At 36.5% G+C, this 12,665-nt stretch overlaps 1 protein-coding gene across 1 annotated transcript in view; it reads right to left on the bottom strand.

Annotated features, from left to right (window-relative positions):
- Positions 1-12,665, bottom strand: part of LOC308421694 (contactin-associated protein like 5-1-like) — a gene marked incomplete at both ends in the record, with an annotated part of 497,826 nt that overhangs the window by 426,744 nt on the left and 58,417 nt on the right. The window contains one exon of the mRNA XM_080918133.1: positions 7,611-7,754. Coding sequence (XP_080774259.1) covers positions 7,611-7,754 — 144 coding nt within the window. The remainder of the gene's footprint in view (positions 1-7,610; positions 7,755-12,665) is intronic.

The raw sequence follows: 12,665 nt of genomic DNA, 5'->3' as shown, positions 1-12,665 counted from the left end.
TCTCTGACAAAGGAGCTAAAAACTTTCAATGCATAAAGGACAGCCTCTTCAAGAAATGGTGCTGGTTCAACTCTCAGTCAGCATACTGAAGAGTGCAAATCAATCCCTTCTTATCTTCTTGTACAAAACTCAAGGCCACGTGGATGAAAGTCCTCCACATAAAACCAGGTACACTGATACTAATAGAAAAGAAAGTGGGGAAGAGCTTAGAACACATAGGCACAGGGGAAATTTTTCTGAACAGAACACCAATGGATAATGCTCTAAGATCAAGAATTGACAAATGTGACCTCATGAAATTACAAAGCTTCTATAAGACTAAGGACACTGTTAAGAAGACAAAACAGGAGCCTACAGATTGGGAAAGAATCTTTACCAATCCTAAATCTGATAGAGGGCTAGTATCATATATATACAAAGAACTCAGAAACCTAGACTATAGAGAATCAAAGAATCCTATCAAAAATGGGGTACAGAGCTACACAGAGACTTCTCAATGGAGGAATATTGAATGGCTGAGAAGCTCTTAAAGAAATGCTCGACATCCCTAGTCATCAGAGAAATGCAAATCAAAACAACCCTAAGATTCCACCTCACAACAGTCAGAATGTCTAAGATCAAAAACTTAGGTGACAACAGATGCTGGCAAGGATGTGGAGAAAGAGGAACACCCCTCCACTGTTTGTGGGATTGTAAACTGGTACAGCCAGCCAAGCTGGAAATCAGTCTGGAGGTTTCTCAAAGAAAAATAGAACATAGTGCTACCAGAGGAGCCAGCTATACTACTCCAGGGCATATACCTAAAAGTAGCTCCAATAACACAACAACAAGGACACATGTTCAACAATGTTTATAGCAGCCTTATTTATAATAGCCCGAAACTGGAAAGAACCCAGATGTCCTTCAATAGAGGAATAGATTCAGAAATTATGGTACATATACACAATGGAGTACTACTCAGCTATTATAAACAACAAGTTCAAGAAATTCCTAGGCAAATAGATGAAACTTAAAGCTATTTTCCTAAGTGAGGTATCCCAGTCACACACACACACACACACACACACACACACACACACACACACACACACACACACACAAATTCATGGTATGTATTCACTTATACTCAGATACAAACACCCCCTCCCTTAAAAAAGAGCTTGTAATACCCAAGAAACTATCCACAGAAGTTATGAAACTCTAAAAGAAGCAAGACCAGAATGTGGATGCCTCATTCCTTCTGAAGGAAGAACAAAACAAAAGGAGGAAATACAAAGTCAAATAGAGAAGCAAGGATTGAAAAAAAAGATCTACAGAGACTGCCTCACCTGGAGAACCACTGCATATGCAGGTACCAAACCCAAGCACTATTGCTGATGCCAAGAGGTGTTTACTGACAGGAACCAGACACGTATTTCACCTCAGAGGCTCTCCCAGAATCATACAGATACAGATGAGAATGCTTGCAGCTAAACATCAGACTGAACACAAGGACCCCAATGAAAGAGCTAGAGAAAGGACTGAAAGAGCTCAAATATGTGTATTCTCCTGGGACAAACAACATCATCATCAGCCAAGGCACTGAGGTGGAGTGCTTGTTTGGGAGAGGGAGCACATTCATGGGATCAAGTTGAGGGGGAGGAGGGAGGGAATTTGGGGGGGGGAACATTTGAAATGTAAATACAGAGAATATCCAATAAAATTGAAAAAAAATAATTCACACATATGTACCCACAGGGTTACCATTCCCATTGAAGTCACCAGAGTCACCCCTGTGTTAGCAATTAGTAATTACTAATAAGCAATATAATTGGAAAGCCAATGATTACCCAAATAAGATCGGTAATCTAATGTCTCATGAGTGATTGAAATTTATTTTCAGATATTGTGTGATCTACTGCATCTCTGAACAAGTCAAGGACTAGGGTCTTTTTAACACCACCATAAATTCTCCAGATTTATTTTGGGTGGCATAGGAGACAGCATAACACACAAAAAATTAAGACAGGTTTCTATCAAGATTAATGGTATAGAATAAATGTAACCATTTCCCCTCTGCTTATCTGCACCAAAACATCCCAAGGTCTAGTTAGCATAACCTTCAGGGGAGAATTATAAGAAAAATTAAGACTGGTACCAGAAAAATTATTCCCAGAGATCAAGGAAAATAATCCTTAATGGACATTATCAAGCTTTTTTTTGTGTTTTTAATAGTCTTGATGAATAACTTCATTATGTAGGTCATTCAGAAGGAATAGACAAGGTGTCCTTTTGCTGCAGTGTGGTATCAATATGGGTTTGTGAAAAATGAGAATGCAGTTGTCAGTTTGTTATTAATATAAGCAGCCTAGACTCTCCACTGTAGGTAACTGGTATGTGTGTACATGGGCAGGGGGGGTGGTCATAGAGGGGACAGCAATGAATTTTTTAATCCCATCCTAGCCTAATAAGGACAAGAAAAAATCCTAAGAGGATATTGAGCTCCCACATGTCTGGCAGCAACAAGTAGCATTTCACCTCATTAAATCTAGAAAGTCTATTATATCTTTGTTTCTTTCTTTGTTTCTTTGTTTCTTTGTTTCTTTGTTTCTTTCTTTCTTTCTTTGTTTCTTTGCTTCTTTGTTTGTTTTGTTTGTTTGTTTGTTAGTTTCTTTCTTTCTTTCTTTCTTTCTTTCTTTCTTTCTTTCTTTCTTTCTTTCTTTCTTTCTTTCTTTCTTGACCAAGCTATCATTGAGTAGAGCATTGTTTATTTGTTTAGCTTCTGTGTGTGTGAGCTTTTTCTTGTTTTTGCTATTATTGAAGCCCATCCTTAGTCCATGGTGATCTGATAGAATGCCTGGGATTATTTTGAACTTCTTGTATCTGTTGAGGCCTGTTTTGTGACCAACTATATGGTTGATTTTGTACAAGTTTCCATAAGCTGTTGAGAAGAAGGTATATTCTTTTGTTTTAGGGTGAAATGTTCTATAAATATCTGTTAAGTCCATTTGGTTCATAATTTCTGTTAGTTTCACTATGTTTGTTCAGTTTCTGCATCCATGATTTGTCCATTGATGAGAGTGGGGTGCTGAAGTCTTCCACTATTATTATGCGTGGTGTAATACATGCTCTGAGCTTTAGTAGAGTTTCTTTTATGAATGTAGGTGCTATTGTATTTCAAGCACAGATTGAGAGTTCATCTTCATAGATTTTACCTTTGATGAGTAAATGGTGTCTTTCCTTGTTTGTTTGTTTGTATATGACTTTTGATTGAAAATCTATTTTATTCAATATTAGGATGGCTATCCCATCTTGTTTCTTGGAACCACTTGGAAAGTTATTTCCAAACATTGTACTCTGAGGTACTACCTGTCTATGTTGCTGAGTTTCCTGTATGCAGCAAAATACTGCATTTTATGTACATATCTAGTCTTATAGAATATGTCTTTTTATTGGAGAATTTAGTCCATTGATATTAAAGAATATTAATGAATAGTGATCGTTGTTTCCTGCTACTTTTGTTGTTAGAGGTAGAGTTATTTTTGTGTGTTTCTCTTCTTTGGTGTTTGTTGCAAGAGGATTAATTTCTTGATTTTCCTAAGATGAAGTTTGTGGTGGAGTTTCCCTCCAATTTTGGTATAAGATCTCAGTACACATTCTATTGTGGTAAATCTTCTAAGGGCCTAGAAGTGTCACTCCTGGAGTTCCTAGGTTCTCTTTTGAACTCAATGAATACCTTAAGACATGCTCTCCCCTCTGCCAGAAAATACATATAAATAAAATTTACATACAAACACATACACACACACACAAACACACATACACACTCAACCAGTCATGATAGTAAGCAACACACAGAAAATGACATAGAGCTGTTGAAGCAAATATACATTCAAGGAAATGAGGAAAACTCAAACAGGAAGTGCCCACAAAGCCCAAACCATGTCAGATGACACACAAACTTCTAATATCAAAGACAAACTTTGATATGACATAAAACCCATAGAAAAATCAACCTGGTACAATGCATTTCTCACTGAGAGCAGAAAAAAGGGAGTCAACATTTTTATATACTAAGCAAAACGAGCTGCCCACTTATACTTTATATCAAGGAAATAAATCATAACATTCGCAGTTGAAGAAAGATAAGAGAATATGACATATTCATATAACTCCCATAAAGCAGAGCTATAAGAAATTATCCAAATAAAGGAAAATAAAATGGAGATACCAGAGAATAAAGAAAAAAAAACAATAAATTTTAAAAATAAAAATTAGCTTGATGTATAGTAGTGTAATATCTATATATAGCATTCATTAAATTATATTAGAATGATTTTATATAGTTTGAAAAGAAGGATGTCATTGTATAGTTTTAAGGTACAAAAACTCTTGAACCAAATCAAATTTAAGAATATTGTAAATGGGCTAGTGTGACACATGTGCTCAGTGACTGCCCTGTGTAATGGTGAATGGCAGTAAAGAGAGTGCATAGCTCTCTCTCAGTCACTGGCTCCATGGCCTAGCACATTATAACTCTTTACAACACTGATTCTTGCTATGTCACTTAAAGAGAAGGAGAGTCGAATTCTCATACCCAGGATAAGAAAATGCAAACCAACTAACACCATGGGCAGAGTTGAAACCTGGATAGGAGCATTATATGCCTTTTAATGAGTCATTTGTCATTTTTCTTGTCTTCCAGCCTACTTTGTGCTTGATATTACCTCTGCTGGCTTTCTTACCAAATTAATATATCATGAATAAAACAATAAACAAATCTTTTTGTCTTAAATATTCCAAATTATTTTGGAAGTTTAACCCAAAGACAAAACCACGTGATAAGGTTCTAATTACAAAGAAAGAGAATAATAGCACAAATAAATAAACACAGGTGAAGTGTATATAAATTTAAAAAGAGGAAACCTTTCTATATTTCAATTAAATTAATAAAACAATAATGATATTAAGCTCTGAGAATTGATGCATACACTACAACTCTTCAAAACACACAGACAAAAGCTATGCAGCTATACATGGACACACAAAATGAACTTCTAAAATTCATTCAACACACATACTATTTTATAAAGTAAACCAAATGATTAAAACAACCGAACAATAGATAGGTGTTTCAGCTCTTACATACCAATAATGACACTAAATGTAAGTGAGCCATGTATACCAGATAAAGTTTTGAATGGATTAAAATTTATTACACAACTATTTGTTATCAACAAAAAATAATACAGACAACCTAAAATAAAAATAATGGGAATAAACCTTACAGAATTCTAGTATTGACACGAGCTAGTCTGTCAGTGCTGGCATACACCATTAATCTCAGCACGTGGGAAACCAAGGCAGCAGATCTCTCAGTTTAAGTCCAGACTGATCTGCAGAGTACATGACCGGACAGCCAGAGCTTCACAGAGAACTATCTCAACACAAAGAAATAATGAAGTAAAACAGGAAGAGAGCTCGTATGTCAATATTCTTCTCATGTAAAGTAGACTTTAGAGCAAGGGGATCACTAGAGAAAGAGAAAGCCATTAGATGGCAAACAAGCCTCTGGAGACTGAACAAATCGTACTAAGCAGAACTCAACATGTGGTGACACCAAACACTCTTAGAAATGGAAAAAATATACCAATGCTTAATTATATCTGGAAGCATATGTACTATTATTGATATTATATCCCCAAAGATATATAATACACACACACACACACACACACACACACACACACACACACGTACACCTAGTACATGTGATGACTGACTGCATCTTTTACATATATTAGGGAAGTTGAACTCATCAGTTTCTACAATACAGCTGCCTAAGCAAAGCCTGCACAGTTGACATGCCAGTATGGAAAGGGAAATCTGAAAAGGTGAAGTGTTACAGAAAATTAATGGCTGCTGAAATAGAGAGCATGTCTTCTCCGGTGACAAGCTCTTTCAAGCCCCCAACCCACCAAAGATATTCATATGAACAGCAAGAAATGGCCTCATTCCTCTCTCTCTCTCTCTCTCTCTCTCTCTCTCTCTCTCTCTCTCTCTCTCTCTCTCTCTGTGTGTGTGTGTGTGTGTGTGTGTGTGTGTGTGTGTGTGCTTAATAGTAACTAAAGAAAAGGGGTCATAAATTTGCAAGGAAGTACAGGGAGATGTCCAAGTAATTGGAGGGGAAAAGCAATATTGAAAGGTAATTCTTTTAAACATTTTCATATATAACTGATCATTAGACATATAATGTCATAGCTAGGAATTCAATAAGACCTGTGTTTTCATTGCCCTTTGTGGAAACTGTAATGAAAGTCCATATCAGTTTGCATAGATCTCAAGTCTTCCCCACAGCCAATAAAGAAGCATTCTCTCAATTCCATACTTGATTTTACCAATGAAACAACAGCAGTTGCTTCTTCTTAGGTGGCTATTTCCACAACAAAGTCAGCTAGTAGGACAATAAGAATTGTTTTTTTTTTTTATTATTTTAAATTTTTTAATTAAATTTTTATTGGATATTCTCTGTATTTATATTAAAATGTTATCCCCTTAGCTCCCACTCCCATCCACCCTCCCCTCCCACTTGTGTCCATGAAGGTGCTCCCTCTCTCAAACCCCCTCTCCACCTCAGTGGCTTGGCATCCCCCTACACTAGGAAAATGAGCCTTCACTGGATTAAACGCCTCTTCTTCCATTGATGCCAGACAATGTTCTCCTGTGCAACTGGAGCCATGGCTCTCTCCATGTGTGCTCACTGTTCGGTGTTTTAGTTCCTGGGAATTCTGAAGAGTTTGTTTGGTTGATAATGCTGTTCTTTGTGTGGGGTTGCAGACCCTTTCAGGTCCTTCAGTCCTTTCTCTAGCTCCTTCATTGGGCACCCTGTGTTCAGTTCGATGGTTAACTGCAAGCACCCTACTCTGTATCAGTATGGCTCTGGCAGTTTTAATTTTAAGGAAAGGATTTGTAGCAAATTCTTGCTTCAGAGGTGCTATGTAATGTTACATGACTTAAAATAAATGATCTGCCTGCTTTCACCTCTCCTGTGGTAAATTACAGGTGGGCAGCACCATGCCAATTATACATTGAATATGCAGTACTTTACAGAGGCTCACATGTGTGAACAATTAGTATTCAAGAGACAGCCCTGTTTTGGAGGGATGTGGAATAGTAAGCAGGCAGGACTTCACTGTAGGTTGGTCACTGGCAGCTGGCCTGGAAAACTCATAGTCCAGGCACAAGTTCCATTCACTCTGATTCTTAAGTGATAGTGGAATGTAAACAGCCAGCCTCCTATTTCTACTGCCAGGATGTCTTTTCTGCCAGAATGAAATGTTTTCTCTCATACTATGAACTGCAATATTGCCTACCTACTTTAAATTGCTTTTTGCCAGGACTGTTAGAAAATTAACGAAGACACCTGTTTATATTTTGTAGTAGTTCTGGAATCTAGAGATTCAGGCTTGCTAGGCAGGCACTCTTCAAACTGGTCTACATATCCAGCTTCGGTTGGTGAAGATTCTAAATGCATAAGTTAAGTCCACTGTGAAGAGACACAGGGGTAGAGTACCAGAAGCAAGACTTACCCAAAGTCCACACACCAGCAGTTAACAGAGACAGTGACTTACCACTGAGTAGATCTGATGCTTTCGTCTTTTAGCCAAGTCAATTATGTTCACTCCATTGTAGTAAAGGTTTTCAATACAGCCATGGAAGTTTTTCTTTACAAAGGTCCCAGGTTTGCTTGGTACTGGAATTCCTCCAAAACTGAGCTTTATGATGGAAGAAATAAAAGCCAACACTTGGTTACAAAAATGAATGTAGGAGAAGTACATTTCTCTAGATTTAGTTGTATGTTTGAGCCAAGGGACTTTAGTAATTACAGATGCCACCTGATTACTCAATTTAAAGGATACTGATTAGCCCATATTAAAAGATTTGTAATTGCTTGCTGTGTAAAGACTCACTTAAAAGACATTTTTATATCTCTTTGAAAACTTTTAGTACTAAATAAAACAGTAACTAAAAGAGACAAAAAAAAAGAGAAAAGAAGAAAAATCAACATCTTTATTTTTATCTGAAGCACAGCAGTAGTAAAGATAAACATGCTAAGGAATGAAGCAGATTCACTCAGCCACAGAGAAACCCAAATCTAAAACCCACACTACCAAAGAGCTTATATGCCCAATGTTGTTTTCCCAACTGTTATCTATAAATATAAAAGACTGAAATGATACAAAATGCCCTATGGATCTGAGAAACACTTAAGAATCAGCATAATGAAACTATTATAACCATTATTAACAATGCAATTTTGATTATAAAGCACAAGAATTATAATTGGTTGTAAAAGATATAGTTATTGATAAGAAAGTTGTATACATAAAGGCCAGGAGATGCTAGTGGGTAAAAGCACTAGATATATAGCATCAGCAATGCAGGCTTGATTCCTAGAACCCTTGTTAAACAAACAACAGGAACAGCAACAAACAGCAATAAAAGTATGAAGGCAGAAAGGTGACCTACACCTGTGGTCCCAGCACTACTATGAACAGGTAGATGGAAGACCAGGCCAGGAGAAACATCCAGAGACACCACAGCCAGTTAGTCTGGACTGGAGTTACACTGCATCAGATAAGTCAGAAGTAACCCTGCCTCAACTTTTCAACAAAGGTGGAAAGCCAACAACTACAGAAAGTTGTCCTCCTTGGACACTTGTTTAATCAGAACACTTTTTATTACAGTTTCAATTGCTTCCCTTTCTTGGCTTTCTTTGGGTTGTTTGCCTATACTTGGTGTAATTGTTACAGCCTGAATAAATCGAAACATTTTCATATTAAAAAAAAAAGAAAGTTGTCCTCTGATCTCCACAGGCACGTCATGGCATACACACACACACACACACACACACACACACACACACATACACACACACACACACACACACACACACAGAGAGAGAGAGAGAGAGAGAGAGAGAGAGAGAGAGAGAGAGAGAGAGAGAGAGAGAGGGAGAGAGAGAGAGCAAACACACAATCACACACACCCCTACAAAATCTAGGAACAGAAGTACATTTTAATAGTATATGTCCAAGATGGTTAAAGGATATCAGTTTGATTTTCTATGTATATTTTCAATAAAGTAACTGAAATAATTTATGATGGGTATTGGAAAGAGCAGCATATGTGTTGGGAACACTGCCCTGCCATGGAAGACAAGGGCATAGTAACTCTCCTCTCTCATGGGCCTCACCGGCACTAACCAGTAACCAGGTTTTCTCTATAGCTTTGAAATGCCATGTTACCTAGGACGCTCTTCCCCCTTGTATTTTAAACTTTTTCCACTTGCTCTTCTCTGGCCTCTTCCTGTTTCTGTCTCTATCTCCCCAGCCTACACCCTCTCTCTTCCCTCTGTTCTCCTCTGTGTCTTCTTCTGTCTGCCTCTCTTCACCTCCTTTCTTTTGCAAGGAAAATATTAGAGGAAGACACCGTCTCCTAAACCATAGCATTGTCTCTCCATCTCTCCTATCATTAGTCAGACATGAACACAGGCCCCAGACTTTTATCTTATAAGATATAAAAAGTTTTAATATTTCTTACTATCATTGGGCTGTATCCTATTTATTATGTTTCCTCTTGTTTTGCACTCTAAAGCATTAAAATGCTTTCATGTATTTTAAAATTTGAATGGTTTGTTTTTATCTGACCAGATATTTGTGTATGCTTTTTAGGTAATTTCTTTCAATTTGAGGAGTACAATCATGGGATGTGTACAAAACATTTTTTTTTTAATTTAATTTTCTAAACTTTTACTTTATTTTATTTTTCTGGTCACAATTTCCTAAGACCTGGCTAAAACATTTTAAAGAATTTTAATCAATAATAATGAAGAAACATAGCATGGAAACAACAATATAAACATTTTATTTTTCTATTATCCAGGGACTGTGACTTCTCACTAAGAAAATATTTTTCCACTCATTCTGTACATTGGTTATTATTTATATTTGTATCGACATATAGTAAATACCAGTGAACTGAACTTTTATTCCTTTTTCAAACATGAACATTGTAGCATAGAAAAGTGTTTAGTTTATTGTTAGTAGGTTGAATTCCTGCACAGAATCTTAACTCCACAAAATGACTGTGAACTTTTTGAATTACTGCTTATCTTGTTTCCCTTAAAATGGATGTATGCATATTTTGAGTAGCAAATCAATTTAAGTTTTAATTTCTTTATTCATGCCAAGATTTGTCTATTAAGAACTAAGACATTTATCTTATAACAGTTTGTAAATTTTGAAAAACATTAAAATATTCATGAAAATGTTAATAACTTACTTATAAAATCATTTTTTCACTCAATGTATTATCTAAATGTTTTAATGTGAACATTTTGTATTTTTATTGGTTATTACTTTTATTTACATTTTAAACCCCAGTTTACCCTCTAGCATTTGTAATTTTAAAAGGTTTCTTCTTATTTGTGATTTTTAGAAGAATTAAATTGACGATGTAAAACTAATATAAGAAACTTCTACTTTAATGATTTTTGAACAACCAGTGGTAAATGTGTTTTATGTTAGCCACCTTCAATTACTAAACAAACAAAACCAAAAAAGAAAAACACCACAAAACACTTTTCTTCTCTTTCAAACACAGAAATTACTGGTTGTAGAATGGTTCGTGAAATGACTAAAGCAAAATACAAAAGCATTGTTTTTTTCAATAACAAGATTTAAGGTAGAAATATTATAGAAGGAAAGTGCAGAGAACAATGAATATAACACAAGTGCAATCTCATGTTGCATAGAGAGAGAATGACTTGTACTATTGTGTAGAAGGTTTGAAGGAAGATTTGGTAGGAATGGGAGCACAGCAGGGGAGGTTGTGGGGACTTCCTTGCTGATCCTCTCTGGAGCACTAGTGATCATTAATATTGACTGACCAGGAGGAAGAGTCACTATAGGCTAAACATCTACGTGTTTCATTGAGATGGTTTCAGAAGCGGTGAAATTAAGGTAGGAACATTCATCTGGTGGGGAGTCATTAACTGAATAAAAACAGAGAACGAAAGTTGTACACAGTACTTGACTCTCTCTACTTTATGACTGTGGATGCAATATGACTGCCTCAGTTTCTGCTGATATTCCTTTCCTGACATAATAGACTGTGTCCTCAAACAGTGAGCTAAACAAATCTCTTCTTTTCTTAAATTCTATTCTATCTTACCAATAAATAAAGTAGATAAGAAAGCATTTATGCCAAGGTTCTTATGCTTCAAGACTGTTAAGGTGGCTTTGGAATTCAAAATGGCTCTAGAGGAAAACATTGGGGGTGGAAGGGACACACAATATGGAATTCCTGAGAGCTGTGAGGATAAGATTTAGTCACTCTTCTGAGTCTGCCAAAGGCACGAGAAAAGGAAAAGAAGTTTAAAATGCTGAGCCTCTCAGAAAATGCATGAATGTCAGGTAACTGGATTGTCATGAGACTGACCTCACAGACAGCACCACATCATGGCAAACAAAAAAGATGAAGAAGAAAGAAAAAAAATCCATACAAAAGCACCAGAAGTTTGCAAACGATTTTCTTGGACTCAATCCAGCTGAAGCTACTCGGAGACATTTCCAGGTAGAACAAGTAAATGACATGTCTTGATGATGATGCAGGACACACTGGTCAGCCTCCAAGCTGATAATAGCCCACGGTAAAGAAATGAGGACATATTTATGTAAAGAGCTTTAATAAGCATAAACTAATTATTAGGCAGTGTCTAAGGTAACTTTAGATGTCAAGGATCTAGCATTATTACTGGAAATGGTAACTGTGGGACTACCTGGATCACGTTTGCCTGTGACTATGCTTATGACAAATTATCTGGATTGCTTACTTGTCTGGGAGGGCCGATTTTGGCATTATCATGCCTAAGGATGTAGATCTGGGCTGTTTAAGGAAACAAGTTGTGTGTAACCCTGAGAGGTCTAAGTTTCTGTTCAAGTTCCAGATGAGTTTCTGCCCTGACGTCCCTCAGTGATGGATTAAGACTGAAAGTGTACACCAAGTAAACCCTTTCTAATCTAAGTTGCTTTGTTAGAGTGTTTTATTACAGCAGTGGAATGAATGTCAGACAATCAAAACATTTCCATTTATCCCTCAAAAGCATGGGCTTATATTTTACAACAGACTTCATGCAACAAGGAAGGAAAAGTCAAATTTGAACTGAGGTACACTTGACCATGACGATCCATTTCATACTTGATTTGTACTTTTAGCACTTTTTCTATTAGCAGAGAAATTTTAAATGCATTTTGTGAAAACAAAAGCAAGCAACAACAACAAACCACAAAATTAGACACACATACACACACACACACACACACACACATACACACACACGTACACACAGAGGCACATACATACACAAACATATACATACACACACATACATACACAACAAAACAAAATGAAAAGAACCCAACACCACCAACAACAAAAACTTCCTGACCACAGATGATGTCCCAGTGGAAAAATGTCCTCTTCTTTAAGTTTTCCAATGGAGAATTTGAAATTATGATTGTACTATAAACTGGAGACTTTGGTTAATATCAGGTGATCATTCTGGTAAACTGTTTCATAGATTGATTTTTTCTTGCTTCATTACATGTCAATTTCTCTAAATA

Source organism: Micromys minutus (assembly GCF_963924665.1).
Source record: "Micromys minutus genome assembly, chromosome: 6".
Taxonomy (NCBI): domain Eukaryota; kingdom Metazoa; phylum Chordata; class Mammalia; order Rodentia; family Muridae; genus Micromys; species Micromys minutus.
Note: the sequence above shows the minus strand (reverse complement) of the source record. Positions and strands in the feature narration are given on the sequence as shown.